The 20,025-nt window shown below is 34.5% G+C and overlaps 1 protein-coding gene across 2 annotated transcripts in view; it reads left to right on the top strand.

Moving 5' to 3' along the window:
* Nucleotides 1-20,025, top strand: part of LOC140148711 (major facilitator superfamily domain-containing protein 4A-like) — a 182,291-nt gene that overhangs the window by 85,609 nt on the left and 76,657 nt on the right. For both annotated transcript variants that reach the window (XM_072170752.1, XM_072170751.1), the window contains exons 2-3: nucleotides 1,690-1,885; nucleotides 18,343-18,594. In XM_072170752.1, coding sequence (XP_072026853.1) covers nucleotides 1,690-1,885; nucleotides 18,343-18,594 — 448 coding nt within the window. The remainder of the gene's footprint in view (nucleotides 1-1,689; nucleotides 1,886-18,342; nucleotides 18,595-20,025) is intronic.

Raw genomic sequence — 20,025 nt, 5'->3', positions numbered from 1 at the left:
TTTGTATATTTATTGTTATCTTTATTTTGTGTCCTTTTGGCAAGCTATAGATATTAAGTTAGATATGATACAATTTAACTTAAAAATATTATGCATACTAAAATGCCTGAAATCATAATGCAGAATGAGTATTTGTACTTATGTATTACTTGATGCTTGTTCAACTCAAGTAGTTATTTCATTGCTATCTTCAGAAGATAGTCTATTGTTAGAATGTTGCTAAGGAAAAAGACAAAACTTGAAAGTTGACATACATGCTGTAAACTCAAGATATGAAAATTAAGTGTGTGATGCAGAGTTTAGTCAGTCAGGTAATACTCTCAGTCATCTAATGTTACGGCAGATTTTGTATGTTTTCCATGAAAAATAAGAAATATTAATTAAATAGGGGTTAGAGTAAAATTGTTTTGTTAATTGTAGGGATTAGCTTTCTTTGCTTCTTTCTATTTCTTGCTATTTTTCTTTCTTTTTTACTAGATGGGCTAGCATGTATTTTCTATGGACATAACCATTATGGACCAACGTAGGCAAACAAACAAACAATACAAACTGTCATATGAAAAATTACCCATAGCTTTAATTTGCATGGATGAATACAACAGTGTTTCTCATCAATCTCAGGCCTTGGACTACTAGTGTCATCCACATAGTTGTCTGTGATCCATCACAGGAGTTTACCCATGTGGCTTTAAAAGTGACCTCCAGCATAAAGGTGGATGGTGGATGCAATTCTCTGATGGACTGTGTCAAGCTAAATTTACATGGATGTTTACTGATGTTTACAAATGGCTTACCACTGACATAGAGTGCTTTTAGCTGCTCTGGAAACTGATCATAAAAAATGAATTGTGCATTGTTCAACAGTTGCTGGGTGTTAATTCAGTTTTAACTATTTATATGTTAAGATGCATCAATGATGAGAAAACAAGGGCAAGTTAGACTTACTAACATAATTTTGGGTTTGTGGAATGTAAGATCCTTCACATGATAAGTTTGAAAAAAGACACACATATATTACATGTATGTATTCTGACGGGTGAATATCAACAGGTGATCTCCTTTTTAGCCAAATTACTTTTGTCCCAAATATAATCAAAATTAAACAACTATTACTGTGACTATGAAGACAGCTGTTCGTTATTGTCCACCGGTAGTGACCCCTTAATGACCTTTTACCCCAAATTTGTGAACACACTATATAGACACTGGCTAATGTCAATGCATGTGTGCAATTGGCATCATCCAGCTATTGTGGCAGAGGAGGTATTTTGAAAGTATTTCGTCTCAGACTGGAAGTGACCCCTTAAATGACCTTTGACACTATTCAATAATTTAGAATAATCAGCACATTTGAAAGTATTCTATGTATACACTTGGGAAAGTGGCTTCAAACAATTCAACCCGTGTATTCCACATTTCAAGAATACAATACTAGACTTTTAATGATCTTGGAATGTTGAAACTATTGTCATAAATCTGGACAAATCTGTTTTGACAGATCAACCAATGTTGGGATTGAAACTTTTAACTTTCAACCTTGCAGAGGACCAAAGGCTCCAGTCCTCAGCATCCAGTTGATACCTCAAATAGGCTAAGTCTGGTTGTCTAGATTTAAATGACGTCATCCCGAATATATTTGCACATTATTTACTCATTGAAACCCCTCTTTTCTGTTTGTTTTCTTTACAGAATAAGTCCAGATCCACTCCTCCTCATCTCTACCGTCATTATAGCAGGAACGATAGCATTTATACCATGGTGTACAAATCTATGGATTCTTATTGTAGACATGGCTGTTATGGGAATATTCATGGGCATCATAGATACAGTAGCAAATGTTTCCCTCCTTAAAATTTATGGAAAACTTGTCTCCCCATTTTTACAGGTAAGTCAATATTAGATGGTGATTAACTAATGTTTTCATTGTTTGTATGTCTATCTTGCTTGTCTTGGGTTCATGTGAAGAATGGAATTTTGACATCCTTTTATTCTTACATGTGGCTCATACCTTCAATAACTATATTGACCAGTTTGGTTTAGGGCTCATATTGAAATACCCTACCACGTTTTCAAACAGAAAGAAGGCAGGATTCCCCTTGCTAAGCGCGCCCCTCAGGAAAGCTCGGTCATAAAACGGATGGATTATATGCATCAGTGATACACCCTGCCCAGGATTTTAACAAAAGAAGGCTAGCACAGGAAAGCTGCAGGATGGCGCACACCTTCCTGTGTAAGGGAATTTCAATATCAGCCCTTAACACTTTCATAGCTAAAGGTGTATGGAAATATCACTGTCCTTAGACGCTTAAACCACAATGCAACACTGAGGTAGAAATGCAGTAGATTTTACATGGCAACATCTAGTGATATGAGAGGATTACCATCTCCAGTGCTATCTTCAGTAGATAGCACAGTTCTTTTGATCCCCATTATTGCCATCACCATTATTACCATCTCCAGTGCTATCTTCAGTAGATAGCACAGTTCTTTTGATCCCCATTATTGCCATCACCATTATTGCTATCTCCAGTGCTATCTTCAGTAGATAACACAGTTCTTTTGATCCCCATTATTGCCATCACCATTATTACCATCTCCAGCGCTATCTTCAGTAGATAGCACAGTTCTTTTGATCCCCATTATTGCTCATTTACCAATTGATGTAATATCAGACATGCCAACCAGTACAGTTTCACCGTATTTAGTACGGTAAAACATGAAGAATACGGTGGTACAGTCAACTCCTGAAAAAGACGGTATTTCGATAATTTTGACCAAAATAATAACAAGTCATACCTCAAAAACGTAAACAGCTGCAGTAACAGACTACCGATCTAACTGACATTGTTTAATTGCATGGTACAATAGCTGTCATGTGATTTGTTGATATTTTGTAAACAATGTATTAATTTGGCCTTGTTGACACCCCCCTCATATTTAAACTCTTCCAGAGCCTCTGAATATGGTAACAAATTATGTGTTACCATATAAATGAAATCAAATAAATTCCTCAAATTATGACATGCTTTCTTTATTAAGTAAAAAAGCAATGCAGTGTTCACTGACATTCAAGGATAAATTTAAAAGCAATCCAATTTCCCTATGTAATTGCATGTCCAGTTTAATCAGAGTAAGTAAAACAGAATGACAAACTGCCATTGATATTTGACAGATGGTTGAACTGAACAATTGTGGCTATTTAGATACATGTTATGCAGAACTATACAAATATTACATAAAACAATCAGTGTACTGAAATTTGCTTTATTCTTTTGGTTAAAGTTGACAGGTTTACAAAAACAAATAAATGAAAAATCTATTAATAAAAATGAATGCAACTAAATCTCAGAACTAAACTTGGTATTTTTAAGTCTTTTGATGCAGGTGTTATGAAATATTGTTAATATTGAGTATTTTTCCACAGTGAATCTCAAAACCTAGTGCTTTATTCACCATTGAATATATTCAAATATCTAAGCTCATAAATAAACCTGCATTCATTAATATATTGAATCCACACATCTTTGTATTTTGTACAAATTTGGCAAAAACTAGAAGGCTAATATTATGATCGTATTTTATTGCGATGAAAAGTGAAGTCAATTTCATGCAGATTTTCTTGGAATTAATCCTAGCAAAGTGACTTCAGTCTCCCAAGATATGTAGAACTGTATGCAAAGTGCTAAGATAAAGGCATTTGCAGGGAATTTACTTGTTGCTTCCTGAGTTAGCCTCCCTCAGCGGAATGCTACTTTGTTATTCTCTTGCGCCCTTTACATTATTTGCAGCCTGATTTGCAAGATATAGTGTGTCCAAAACTAAAATGTGTACAGATTCAGTTGCTTGAAATGTTGGTTTCACTTGCTTTTGAAATGCAAATCTTCTCAAATGTTCTCAAGTTTCATGTTATTTAGACAGCAGGAATGTGATATCTAGCAAAAATGAGTTTCTGATGTAGAAAAATCAATTTTGAGATGTGAACAAATTGCTATGTTACATTTAATGTCCAAGGGAATTTTGAAACTATCATATTATCAGAAGTTATCTTTGGATGGAGCTCAGTAAAATGTTATGTTGAAATTGAGTATGTGTAAATGAAAATAAAACAAATTGCATTTGCTCAGCCTAAGGGTCGTTGTGCTTACATGTAATGTTAAATATTTTGAATAATTATTAAGCATTAAATATAGTAATTAGCATACAGTTACAGGAAATGCTTCGAATACTGGACTTTTGTTAGTGAACTTTATAAATGGGGATAATTAAAGTGTGAATAGAATGCAAATAACCCGATGTAACATGTTTTATGGTTATGGTTTTATAGGTCACATAGGGTTCAGATCATATTGCTGGAAACAAATGTCCCCATGTAAATTTCATCGTTGTTCGCCAGGGCAAGTCATCCATCAAAACAGAATTTATGGTCATTATGCAGGCAAGGCAAAAGTCCTCAGCCCGCATTAGCCTGCAATCAATCAAATACAGTGAAGCACTTATTTGACCAATGGTAGATGTTGTTTGAGAGAGACAGTAGTACAGACCCAGTGGTATTGTGGTTTATTGCAACATTAAGTGATATTGAAGCAGAGGTAGAGAGATTGGGCTTTTATTGCTGTCATCAACATGGCATTGGGGACTTTTATTCAAGTGACTGCATGTTGATATTGTTTCTGTCTTTTGGTGCTGTAAATCACAGTTTCTCTTGTGTTGCTGGAGTGGAAAAGCAGAACATCATTACATATAACGGTGTGATATTTTGACAAATAATAGGTTTTTGATATCAAGGATGAGTAATATCAGTTTGAAATTAAAAACTGAATTATGGTTTGTTTTGTTTATAATGCAATTGATCACATTTACTATGCAAAATCAATTAAATTTCACATCAAAACTGATCTTGATTCCCTGTGATGATATCACTTGCATGTTGTTAAGAATAAAAACAGTTATAAAAGAAGTTACACAGTTATATAAAAATGTCTGTCATCAAGTATCTGCATTGCTATCTTCAGTATATAGCATTAAATGTATTGACAGAATTATGGGCCCATCTGTCATGAAGTATCTACATTGCTATCTTCAGTAGATATAGCATTAAATGTATTGACAGAACTATGGGCGCATTAAAACTTGATAAAATGACATGTCTGTCATCAAGTGTCTGCATTGCTATCTTCAGTAGATAGCATTAAACATATTGATGGAACTAAAGGCCATTAATACTTGATAACATCAAATGTCTGCCATCAAGTATCTGCATTGCTATCTTCATTAGATAGCATTAAATGTATTGACAGAACTTCGGGCGCATTAAAAAACTTGATCAAATGAAATGTCTGTCATCAAGTATCTGCATTGCAGTCTTCAGTAGAAAACATTAAATGCATTGACAGAACTATGGGTTAATTAATACTTGATAAAATGACATGTCTGTCATCAAGTGTCTGCATTGCTATCTTCAGTAGATAGCATTAAACACATTGACACACAACTATAGGCCCATTCATACTTGATGGAATGACATGTTTGTCATCAAGTATCTGCATTGCTATCTTCAGTAGATAGCATTAAACATATTGACGGAACTAAAGGTCATTAATACTTGATAACATGAAATGTCTGTCATCAGGTTCCTGCATTGCTATCTTCAGTAGATAGCATTAAAAAGTTATACATGTAGCTGGTGTAATTTGTAAACATTGCTGTGTATGTAAATGTACCAAACTTGTGTGCAATCTGAGTTGTAATCATGAGTAGATAACACAAATATAACTCAACTTTCTTTAACTAAAAAAATTATTAAAGCCATAGCAGCATTGATTTTCATATTTGGAATTACAAAACACTTTTGATACATTTTGGGCCACAGGCTAGCTTTTAAATCTATACTTTTAGCACACAGCTGAGCTCATAATGCAATATCAATGCACAATGTAGCCAGTTTGATAATGAAACATGTCTTCATTATTCAGCAGCCATGCTATCAAAATCATCTGTTTTAATTTAGTTAATAGGTGGTGTCAGATGTCCACAAAGCTACACGGGATATATTATTACTTAGCTTATAATATGATGGGATCAAGGAAAATGAGTTAGATGGCTATTATTTTTAATTTTATTTTTCTACATGATGTACTTGGACATTGTAAGATGCTACATGTAGCTGAAAATTGCATAAAGATAAAATCAGCCATTTTTAAAATATGGTCAATTTTAGTGTCCAGTAAACAGTAAAAACCTTCAGAGACTGCAAGCTTGTTGTGGCTGTAACTCAAAATTTATTTCCCCGACAAGAGACTCTTTTTAGTTGATGGCATCGCATATATTGCCATTTAGGCTGGAGGGATATCATATACCTATAATACAACAGGTATTATATTACTTCTGGTATACTTACTATGGAAATACACACTTTCAAAGTACTAACCTGTTTTTATAAGCGTCTTACTTACAGAATGTGTTTTGGATACTATCTAGAAGGAAAATATCATATTGAAAATTGTTTATCACAGAGAAAGCTGTGAAATGATATTTTATGGCGCAAAAATTACCATAAATTTGCAGGTGGTTTTTCAGTTGTTTAGTAATTGCTTGAAATATATCAGCATGTATTCACTATTGCTATTATCAGAGAGTGTGTTATTAAATTTCTGAATTTCAATTATCTATATACAATATTAGGTTTTGATTAAAAATTGTAGCAACAGCTTACAGTGGTAAAAACATTGCCATATGGCAAAAACATCCTGCAGGATTAGCCTTGTACGTGAAATGGAAAAACATAACTTTGAAAGTGACATGCATACATGTACAGTATATACACACACCCACATATATTGTATATCAACCGTGGACCAACATAAAAATACCCACAAATGAGGACCAAAATTTACAATCAAAACCGTGGACCTAATTAGGCACACCCAGTTAAAGCCATATTATAACATTTTCAAACAAAATAGATTAGCATTTCTTTGCCATAAAATGTTAGCTTTTACTGTCAGATATATCCCATTTTATTTTTGAGCCGAACAACTACGGCAAAGCAAAGAAAACTGGAATTTACTACCAGCGCACATGTCGCCAATACGCACCACTCCTTCGGTCATGTTGTGGTACGACCCTTTGTTGTGTATATCACCGTCCCGCACGCCGTGTACTTACTGTGTGTTATGAACATCGTGTATGCGTTCAACTAATAATTCCATCGTAATAATAAAGCGCCGGTTCCGGCGTTTTATTCAAAATCTCGGATTTTGACAAAACTACAGCACCTAGAGTCTTGATTTTTGCAGGGTATATTGGTTTAATAAAGTACAATTTGATCGTGTAAAAAAGGAATTTTAAAAATTCAGTGAGGGCGCTTTCCTCAGCAAATGTTATAATATGGCTTTAAGCATGGACAGGCCCTGTACCCTTTATATATAGGATTCACTGTTAAATATTTTTTTTCAGCTTTTGCAATCTTCTAAGGTATAGGTGGCAGACCAAATATTGATGCTTGATATCAAGAGCCACTGTGCTAGTTTTATAGCCAGAATTTTAGTAGATCCAATGCAATGGATGATTAGGCCAAAAAAAAAAAAAGGTTTGTCTCAAAGCTCACGAGAAATTTAAAACAAATGCGAAATGCGATTTTTTTTATTTTTTAAATTTTTATTCCTGACTTTTTTTCATGGTATTTTGAGAAAAAAGTCTGATTTTCACCGATTTTTTTTGAAAAAAACTATAAAAAAATTTTTTTTTGAAATAAAAAAAATTTCCGCATTTGTTTTTTGTCAAATCGTGGGATTTTACAAACGCGCGCGCAAGCTTTGAGACAAACCTCTTTTTTTTTTTTGCCTTACTGTATTCATCCCATTAACCACCCGTACCCCTATAAGCGCCCACCCAGTTGACAACAAACAAACTCAGTGATATTATTATCTGCCCATGCAAATCTGGATCATGGTCTGAAACATATGGCATGGCATGAATTCAACTTATCAAATTTGAATAGTTTGTCTTGTCAGAGGGGACTTAACAGAATCATGTCAAAATGAAATGGATAATCTTGTCAAATAATGAGTTTGAGATCTTGCTGATTTGAATAGTTGTTAAAATAAAAGGAAACTGTTCATTTTTATAAGATTATTGACCCAAAGTGATAATATACCTAATCAAAATGAACAGTACATCTCATCAAAACGAATATTTACAGAATCAAAAATAAATGAGTAGGGATTCTATTTAAAAAAAATGAATGGATGGTTTAAAATTAGAGTGTATCTCTCTAGCCCTACTTTCAGTACCAGCCACTATCTTCCACCCCCTAAGTAAGCTAAAAATATCAACATCAATATTGCTACTATCAGGGCATAATATAACTGGTATATACGCATCACATTTTGCCACACAATCTAGGCAAATTGCTATGCAATCATACAAACATATGTCATTGCTATACATAATTATTGCTATACAAATAAAACTTTTGTCACGATTTTGCTATGCAAAATTCTGACACTAAATTATGCCCTGGCTACTGTATAATAGTATAACAGGTTGGGCTCTTCAGTCAATATAATTATTTGTTTACATCATGCAGCAGGAATCTTATATCCAGGACTCTGTGAAGTTACATAACTATTATGCTGTAATTGTGCACAATTGATAGATTTTCACATCTGATCTTTTCAGTCACCGTACTCCCTCTGTTTGTTAGCTTCCCAAGTGGACTACTTTAAAACTTTGGATTGCGGTTTACATGCCACTGATGTCAATGGACGAGATTGTCGGATTTCTGGCCTACTAAAATTGGCCATGATGTAATGCATCTTTAAATGGATCTGGCTTGTGATTGGTCGCCCAGATCTCATTATGGTTTAAATCCTATGGGCACCTGCCATTACCATTAATAACTACATGGTACACAACTATGCTGCCCTTTGTGTTGGCGGGAACATTAAACTCTCATTAGGTGCATGAGCGTGTCTTGTACTTCCAGGCTTTATGCTTACGGTTAAATTGGATTGACAGTGTGTGTGTGTGTTAAGGACTTTGCCCGATCAAAGTCCCGTTTAAAATGCAATGTACATAGTCGATTTTTAACTCGGGCTTTCGCGATTAATAAACTGGTAGATTCTAAAATCAGAATTGTTCCTGGTTGCAATGGTTTATTTTGGTATGTCTAGGGTGTGTGTTTCTCAGCTGTAAGTCTGTGAATTGTTGCTTTATTGTTTGTGGAGTGATTTTGGGGCCACAATGGTCATTGACAATCGGCAAATTTCTCTGCTTTATTGAGCAACCGCATCCTGATTTTACTAGTTACTCATTCACAGCTGGCAGATGCACACAATTTCAGTCATCTTATCAACCATGTCAAAGTAGAAATCTTGCCCCTTTATCGTCAACTTGAGAGATCGCATATCAAAGGAAAACAATAAGCCCAGGACAGATTGTATAAAAGATCATGCAGGGTGGACAAATAATGTGTAATAACAAATACAAATTATTAAAGTACACATGATTAACAAAATTATTTAATTATGCATTGAGCAAATTGCACTGGTCCCAAGACCTTTCATCTTTGGATGGTAAATGACAATAGAGGCAATGATTCAAAATTTAGAAACCTTGTTGTGGAGATCCTTGAAACCAATTTGTGAGTGAAGTAAGGAAATGAAGGATGGAGCCTATCCAGATTATCCAAATGAAGCCTTGAACCATCTTTAACAGGAATGCAAGTAACATTAGAATCATTTTCCTGAATATCAAAAATTAGTGGCGCATACTTATTGAGCTTAAGGGTGTAGGAGGATGTATTGTTGGTCGAAGCAGCAGAAAAAAAAGTAGTTCACAGCATCTTGCGAATGGTAGTGAACTTTAGCAAAAATTGCATTGCTCAATTCATAGCAAGTGTGTAGAAGAATTCAAATATCACAGATATACGTTTGTAGGTCCTGTGGTTCTTAAGTTATGTTGTAAAGAGGGCTGAAACAACAACACTTAGTAAAACATACATAACTCATTAACAACAATAAATTAAGCACGTTTTCAAAGTATATGATTTGTAGAATGAACTTTTGCAAAACACCAAAGTGTTATTTTTCAATAATATATTGATTCAGATAATGAAAATCTACCAACAATACCTCGTATATCCTTAAACCGATAGACCTGTCAATATGATGCTCAAAGGGAATGGTCAGTTCAGTGATCAAAAGTTTCCTGAGATTGTTGCAGAGCAGATTGAATTTTAATAACTTGCTTCTTCATGTAGGTGATTTATTCCATTTCACTGCTTTATTGAGCACCCTAACCTTGTGGACCTAAAATAGTATTGTAAAAATGATTATTCATTTGCTTTGGTTCAATGCTTATGCTTCAATATTATAGCATTTCATACGTAAAGGACACATAAAATGCATCATATGTCTAACAATGTATGCTGTGAAAATTTACCAGACAGAGCAAGCTGTTGCAAAGTATTTTTTACTAGCATTTTACTCTTGCATAATAACATAAGAAAAGTTTCTATATTTCTATATTGAGTGTAAGAGACAGAAAGTATAATGTTAGATGCCAGAAATTTATACAATTTCAAATTTCTATCTAAGTACAATACAAGTTGTGGTTATTAAGATGGATCAGTTTAAAAAATTTCAAAATTGGTTGAGTTTTCCTCGGTGACTCACACAATTTGTGCGTGCAGGGTATTAAGGTGGTTTACATGAAGAAAAGGATACAGTCACCTTAATAGTCACAATTATTTAGTCATTCTCCCAACTGCTTTGCTACACAGTTAATTGAGACCATTAGAGAGAGAGCGCTTTACATGGTCTGCATGCATGCATGTCTTCAACAACTGATTGTTATAATTTATGTGTATGCACACTGTAACAAATGTCTTAAGAATTTAAACATTGTTAGGTTTTATTTAGTGTCTTAAACTGAATTTATGTGAAGATACATGCAAGGAATATTAAAACTGTAAGATTATGCCAACTATCAAACTCAAAGTTGTCCTCAACTGAGGATATTCCTTACATCAAAAAATGTGACCGTGTCCAAAGACTGCAATATTTGCTTAAATAAACTTGGAAATGTATGTTGTGGATGAATAATTAAGCACATAATTAACCCTAACTCTATAAAATCATACAAAACCTTACAAAGAAAACCACTGCATTCCATTTGATGCCATGAAGTCACGCACAGAATCACTGGCCAAGCCAGCGAAACCGTGGCTACCGGTTCATGATCTTGTGCTTGGCATCCAAGTTGTCTAAGGTTCGAATCCGGGAGTTGCCAAGTAACTTCTTTGTTCTTTATGCATGACATTTGCACTTCAAATGAGTGACATTTTAAGATGGCTGTACTCATGTGAACATAGGGATAATCATATTATCCCTCTGCACAGGGTACGTGTGTGAAATTTGCAATGGATAATGGCAGACAGCCCAGAAAGTCAAATCGTGCATGGACGAATCGCAGAGTTGGTTAGCTGCCTACTGTATGCTGCCTAGCTCACTCACACTACCTACCTGGGCATCATACATTAGAATGATTAGATAGATAAACATTCATGTTTAGCGGGACATTGATGGAAATCATAGATAGGTCTCTGCAATACATGATTAGAATACAGTTAAGGGAAAGAACTACTGAAATACTAAAACACATCATTTTATTTGAAAATATGTTGCTTTAAATTCTGTAGCTATGCTAATTAGGTCAAATGCAGTATTCATTTTAGAAATTTTTGGGGAAATTGTCTTATTTATGTAAAAAAGATTTTCTTATGTGGACAGACTTGGTTGCAGTCTAATTTGACATCAGCACCATCTGTTGGCACATTCATGTATAAATACTGCAATAACTTATTGCCACCTGCATTTAACAACTACAACTAATGCACAAAATCGTAATTATAACATTAGATATATTTATATAACTCATACAAAGGATTCTTATCATTTGATTGGTTAATTACTATTGATTATTTTTGCCATTTTTAGAAAAGGACTATTGCACTCCGCGCAAGGGCAATAGTTCATTTTCCGTTACACTCAGATGCAGCTACCGTGGCAACGCTGACAAACATGAGCGTATAGCGTGCACGGTGACCACTTCGACTCGCTGACTCATGATGATGTGGAACAATATCCCAAATCATGTTAAAAACTCAAGAAATCTGAACTCTTCCAATGGTTCTTATATTTGTAACAATAATGGTGTCTTGGACTTGACAAGCCTCTGGCATATTTCTCAGTTCTCCTCCAATATGTTTTTAAGTAATTGTACTATTCATACTGTACTTTGCATATGTAGAAATAAATCAATTGTGTTAATTATGTAATGTTTATATGTTGTAAACATGAAAATCATGGAAGAGGCATTTGTGTGCAACACATCCTGAAATGCAACCATTTGAAAACCAATGAAACTCATAGTCTTTTTCAAGTTTCTCCTCGTGATGAACATAATTTTTTTGTACTGTATTCTCTTGATTAATCCCATTTGTTTTGATATTACAGGACGATTGGCCAAGTTGTGAGCTTTTTTTACTCAAATTAATATTCAGTCATCTGGCAAGAAAAAGCATTATTGACATCGCTACTGTTGTTACCATCAGAATGGGACTAACTTCACTTATTAAAGATTGCCAATGTGATCAAAACATATTAAATATTAGATGGTTTACTTTAAAAATCAACTATTTTAGATTATTATTTATATTATACTTTACTATTCACATTGGGAGAGAAAATTATCTACGGGTTATTTTTACTAAGATTGGTTTTAATTTTATGCCACAATTTTGATCAACTATAATATTGATGCAATCAAAGCAGTAGAAAGCAATGGATGTGGATATTGCATGTGAATGCCAATTAAACCTGTGTTATTATTGATATGCACAAGTCTTTTATTTCACTAGCATATATAACTGTATTGAGATAGTCAATGCAAAACTTCTTTGAAGGGCTCTATACAGATTGATTAGAGATCAAAAGAATTGTTGACAATTTCAGGTTGCTGCCACAGAAATTCATTTATTTTTAAAAAGCCTTGTAGTATATGTTACAGTTGCAAGCTACAGCTTGTTAGTGTGAAAAATCAAGAAGTATCGTAATTAGCACTAAAAAAGGGGACAAACTTGTGTTCACACAGGCCAGAGTGTCCATGTTTTTTCTCCTCCATTTAATACACACCTATGACGTCGCGCTATTGTTTTACCGCTCCATTATTTTCCACGAATGGAGCGATGATCACAATAACACGCCATTCGTAAATGCCTTTCTCTTTTCTCTGAAAAGCAAATACTTTTCAGGGAAAAAGTACTGGCATTTACGAATGTAGTGTTAATATCAATTGCACTTTTGAAAAGCAAGTATTTGCGAAAAGTAGAATAGAATAGAATAGAATAGAAAGTGCGGTATTGTTATCATCACTTCATTCATGCAAAACAATGATACGAAAAAACAAGAAGAAAATGATTTTCATTAATACAATAAATTGAGGAAGCGGATAGCAACATTTGCACAGTATTGTTATGGGACCTGAGAGCACATCAGACATCGAATTACATGCTGAATACGAGGATTGTCCCTATATCTAAAAATAATAATTTTGATTTTGTGAAATTCGCGATATAATACAAATTATTAAAATTTCATATTTTTATATTTTTCCAAATTTAACAGTCCTCGAAAGTAAACTTTATAAATCTAATGATATGTAATTAAACTATATAGGCCTATGTAGCTGGGATGAAAAGCCGACTCAATTGAAAATTTGACCTTTCATATTGAACTTAAACATTTTTTTTCCAAAAAGACCTACATTTTTAGTGTTTTGAGGAAAAATCTATATCTTTAATAATGAAGGTCACAATTTTCATATGATTGACGGCTGTTCAACCCAACTTCCTACTATTTACTGCATATCGTTAGATTTATACAATTTACTTTGAGGACTGTTAAATTTCAAAAATATCAATTTTTAATAATTTGCCATAAAATGTGTATGTCGCGAATTTAATAAAAATCTAAATTATTTGATATCAGAAGGATGTGTCTGATTTGCTCTCAGGTGCCACAAAAAAAATACGTAAAAACGTCGCTATCCGAGCCCTTACAATGCAATCTGTGAAAAGCAAGTCAAGATCAAAACGGGCAGGTTAAATTGTTGGCTAAGTTGTACTTATTATGCAAGATGTATTTTACCCTCACTTTGGAAAATGCTTATTTAGGCTTTACTTAGTAGGCCCTTTATTTATTTATTTGGACCTTTCTTTCTCGCTTACTGTTTTTATAACATTTTTTTTCTTCTTTATATTTTTATACGTTTTCAGTGGTTTCGGCCCTCCGTATAATTTGTCATATTTTGGGCAACATTGCTACATATACGTAATACACATTCTGTATCAATGTATTTAGGCCTATGAATCTGTTTATTTTAAATGGTTCTTCGGGCATGTTTAATATAAATGATAAAAGCCACAGTAGGTCTATTTTCTGTATAATTTTTATTTGTCATTAGTATATCTGATGTTTCATCTGATGGTATTTTGGCATGCTTGAATATTTACATACATCGATCAGTAGGCCTATCCTATACCGTAAAATGGGGTAACTTTGGGCACTTTTCAGAGTTTTTAAACCACTGCTTCCAAACAAAACCAAATATATTTCTAATTATCTCTTTTTTTATGACATTAGGGTTCCCTTCTACACCTTGAAGTTGAAAAAGATTTTTGAATAATTTTGAAAGGGTGCCCTAGGGGTTGATAATAGCCTGACCAAAGTTACCCCGCATTTGGGGCAACTTTGGTCAGAGTATTACATTCCATGAAGAAAAAAATGAAAAAAATTGATCTTCGCTGTATATGGGCAAGGTTTTGTTTTTGTGACATTTGACCCCTGCAAAATTAAGCAAGCACGCATCCTTGCTCACAAATATCGATTTTATTTTGTCTGAAAAAATGTAAAAAATGCTAATTTTTGGTCAAAAATGCCAATATTTTCGTAACTTTAAAAGAAATTGGACATGAGCGACTTTTATTTCTTCCAAATATATTTCTTAACAAATTGAGACCAAATATGACTAAAAACAATATTGCTGTATGGAAATATGACCATTTAAAAAAATATATTTGAACGACCAAAGTTACCCCGCTTACCGAAGTTACCCCCATTTAACGGTAATTAAATATTACAATGTTAGGGACGATCCATTTGATTTCGGAAGGGGGACTGGAAGTTGAGGTGGCTTTTATTTCGCGTCGAAGGCGGCGTAAGTTTGTTTTGTTTTTGCCGACAAAGTTCAGGGACATAATAGGCCTAGGTAAAATGTGTTGTAGTACATTTAAAATTTTCGTACCTTTTCGCACCTGATTTTGGTCCTTCTGCTGCGAATCAACGATATATATCCTCGGAATGATTCCATCACAAAATTATCCAAGATAAACAATAGTGTCCATAATTGCATGGTTGTTCCAAAATCGAACACTCGATTCACAGAGGAGAGTATCATTGCTCAGGTATAGCGATAGATGTAGTTTTCTTGAGGTACACAACTGTAATGACCATTTCATATGAACCTATATGACCTTTTTGCCCATTTTCCTTATTATGCAAAATAGAGACCTAAACGCAACTACTTCAACAGTTAACGCATTAGAAGTGGGCATAAAGAACTATTGATTGTCTAATCACTTGGATGATTTTACGAATCTACGTTTATTCAATTTGTGTAACAAACATTTTAAATCTTTATAATTCAAGAAGGTGGTTACGGATGATTTGAACTAAACACCTGGATCGTGATATGATGGGTATTTCTATAGAAATTTAACATAAAGCTGAGTTGGACTATTTTTGCACTCGCACCTAAAATTTAGTACGATCATTATATTAGTGTATTGTCCGGCATCAATGAGTAATTGATCAATTTGTAAAGAGCAGCCTATTTCAATAACACTCCATTCGTGAAAAATAATGGAGCGGTAAAACAATAGCGCCGACGTCATAGGTGTGTATTAAGTCGGTTAATGGCGGTCGGATTAGAACGTGAGTGGATAAGAATGGCTTCGCCGCTCCGCGGCTCAGCCATTCTTATCCACTCACGTTCTAATCCTTGGCCATTATCCTATACATAATGTTCATCCACAGCTTACAGTGTTAGTCTATTACCTTCCTAGCAGTGGCGTAGCATGGGTCAATATATTGGGGGGCACCGATCATGTCATGATTGGGGGAACCGGATCTGATTTTGGCCATTTTCCTATTGGCTTTTTAAAAATTTCAGATCGATTGGGGGGCACGTGCCCCCCATGTGCCCCTATGATGCTACGCCACTGCTTCCTAGCATTGAATGCAGTGCATAAAGCTGGTACCCATTTGTACCCCTGGGTGAGGAGAGGTGATGCCAATGTGCTCAATATGTTGATGCAACAGGGACTTGAACCCACAACCTGGAACTACCTTGCAATTATATGCCACCTATAGCAGTGAGCACTAATCCATTCCCTGAACCTAATCTCCCCTAAATTGAACTTAAACACTTTTTGGATTAATGACTCTTTGAACTAATGGATGCTCCAAATTACACTGTATACTTTTTACTTAATTCCTGCTTTAAAAGATGAACATTATGAAATTAATGCAAGAAATGATTTTTTTAAGTAACACATCATCACACTTGTTTGCCACACTGTTACTAGTGTTTCAAACTTGCTACATTTTGATGCAAATCCGTGAAACTTGAACATCTGGTTACGAAGTTATAGGCATTTTATCAGTTGTTGAAGACAATATGAAACAAAAGAATTTGAGCACTTTTTTTTACCCAATAACTCAAAATCAATATTGCGACATTAGATTCACTCCCCTTGATCGCATTACGTATACTTGTTTGAAATTTCAGTTTCTTAAAACACTAAGTCCCAATTTTATAGGCCAACTTGCAATTTGTCAAAATGGCACATGGATTTCAAACATTTGATGTTCTTTGAACAGTAAAAAAAGCATGGATCCAAGCAAAATATCCCTCTATCAACAAACAGACAGGTCTTGCCTAAATTGGAGTAATATATGTCACTATAGTCGTCTAAATAGTAGTTTCATGCATGAGTTTTGCACAGGATATTTACTTGAGCAAATCACGCAAGTCACCCAGTCAAGCTAACCAGCGAGCCGGCAAATTATACCCGTCATGTTGTTTGTAGCTGGGAGGAATTATATGACGGACTGCTTTGGTCGTAGTTTTCCACTTGTCAGATCAGACTCTCACTCATGCTGTCAAGAAATGGAATATTACGTAGTATTTATTGCTAAACCCCCAAGGCTTAAAGACTTGTAGTCACACATACACTTGCCATGCTATCATCTTTGGATTTAGAGTCCAGATTATCTGATTTGATCTGTGGGCATTACATTGACGGAGTATCTGTCTAGAATAAATCTGTAAATAATTTGATTTCAGCCAAGTTTTGTCTGTATTTTAACCCCATGAGAACTACCTGCCTATTGGTCAACTTAGAAGTTTTCATATGAATTGGACCAATCAGCAACATTGTTAGAATAATTTCACCACACAAAAAAATTGGGGCGAATTATTTGCAAAGCTCCATTCTGATTGGTGATCAAAATGAAGATATTATGTAATTGACCAATCAGAGATAATGTTAGATTGGCAAGTAGTGCTCAGGGGGTTAAACTAGTTTCTTTTGTCCTCTTTATTGATTCAGTATATCTGAAAGTGTAAGCAAGTTCAAACTGTTGTTATCAAATGATTATATTGGATCAATTTCTTTGAAAAGATTTGTGCTATTTGAAAATATACAATTGTAAGTACAAATCTTTTCAAATCATCTTTGCATCAATAATCAATTTGAGTCAATATTCCCTAGGAGATCTGATTCCATATAGAATTTGCATTGCTTTTTAATGGTGCTTAATGCCAATGAGATTCTGAATTTCTGTGTGTATGTGGATGTTATCTTTCACCTGATTTCTTGAACTGATCACATTTGAAATGTTTTCAATGCATTTAACCTTTTATATGATTTCATGGTCAGAATTTCACATTTTGCAAAGATACAGGTTACTCCATATAAATGAGGAATATAATAACAAAATATTGCAGTTTCAATGCGAACCTGTTTTGGTGGACTTGTACAATGAGGTCCATTGCTTTTGCTACAGAAGTAACATACATGAATTATGTAAGCATCTACTCACTGTTTTTATTCTGTTCTAACATAATTAAATAGTACCATTTTATCAGTGACAAATTTGTCTACATGTTATGCTGATATTGAACTATTTTGAAATTTTTGATCCTTTCTTTCTGCAGGCACTTCATTTCTGCTATGGTTTAGGAGCCTTCATCAGTCCTATAGTTGCAGAGCCTTTTATACTCAACGAAGACTGCTCACCTCTCATTAATAATAATTCTGGCAGCTCGGAGCCATTGATACCTATAGAGAAAAGGGATGTAGCAGTGACTGCTGAGCCTACAGATGAACTACCATCTGTAGATACACTGGAAGAAGCTAGGGAAAAAACACATGTCAAATATGCCTTTTGGATCATGTCAATGATTCAGGTGGGTCATTGTGTGTTGTGTGTGTGTCTTCGTATGTGGGTGTGATATGTAATCACTCTTGAACGTGGACGTTTTCATGAAAAATTTCATTCCAAACAGGAAAGTTTGAGGAACCGGCAATGGTCCCGGTTCCTGTACCAAAAAACTCATGCATTTGAGAGTGCATCCTGTATTGGTGATATAGAAATCAGTACCCGGGTGATAGATTAAAATGTCATACAAAATTGAGTATTATTTGCATGAAAGTATGTATGCTTGCAAGTTCTAACATCCTCTGATAGGGCAGTCAATATCAGAAAAAAATCATCCCAGTGTTCATCAGTCCAGGACAGAGAATACGGTGAATACTTGTACCTATTGGGATGTGTGGGTGTTTGTATGTATGGAGGTGCATGTTGGGGTGGGAGTGTATAATCGCCCTCAAACACTGACATTTATTTCATTATACCGTCAAAAGAGGATGCATTTTTACGCATGGATGGCCAAGTTTCCCTACATGTGCAATGGTCTAGAAAGAACAGAGTTCCCCCAGGTAGGCACTAAAAGTGGTCCACAATTCAATGTAGATATGTCAAATTTATTTGTGCCAAAAATAATAGACAAACAATGGTGGAAAACATCCCCAATATGCATCCACATTTGTATAGTACTATAAATTGTCTCCCTATTTGAAGGTGACTATTTATAGGGGTGTCTGTTTGTCTGTCATTGTATGTATTGTGTGTTGTGTGTACATCTATATGTAAATTATTTGTGTGTTCTTGCTCTTTTTTGTTGCTAGGAGTCAAAATGTATTTTGGTGCTATCTTCAGTAGATAGCAACAAAACCATATCATATAGTATGGCATGTTACCCACAAACACCCACACCCTATCCATACACATTTTACACATGTACTCATACTTGTAATAGTAAAACAAAAGGTCAAGGTCATCTGAGGTCATGTGAGGTCAAATAAGTTTCTTAAAAGATTTGTAGGATTTCTCACAAGTTTGACTATTTTTTACATTCCAAGGTCATCTGAGGTTAAATTACTAAAGATTGTTGGATTTTTAAGAAACTTAGTGAATATGAACAGTAATGAAAGTCAACTTTTTTCAAGGTCATCTGAGGTCAAATATGTAATGATTGATGCATTATCATGAAATTGAAAGCAATGGGGTGAATATGACAAATACGACACCTTTGACATGACAAGATGTCAAAGGTGTCGGCCTTGTATTTGACCATTTGTGTATAGCATTGGGGGCGCCATGTAATTTTATTTTATTGCATCACTATCAGGGTAAAGTTCATTGAATTCCCTGGAAACATACTACAAATACTTAAGTATTATTGTAAAATGGATTGAGGTGATCACATTTCCAACTTATAAATAATTCATAATAGTTACATAATCGGTCGATAGCGTGGACATACTTTCAATAGGAA

Source organism: Amphiura filiformis, chromosome 3 (assembly GCF_039555335.1).
Source record: "Amphiura filiformis chromosome 3, Afil_fr2py, whole genome shotgun sequence".
Classification (NCBI taxonomy): Eukaryota; Metazoa; Echinodermata; class Ophiuroidea; order Amphilepidida; family Amphiuridae; genus Amphiura; species Amphiura filiformis.
This window is presented reverse-complemented; position numbering and strand designations above follow the sequence as displayed.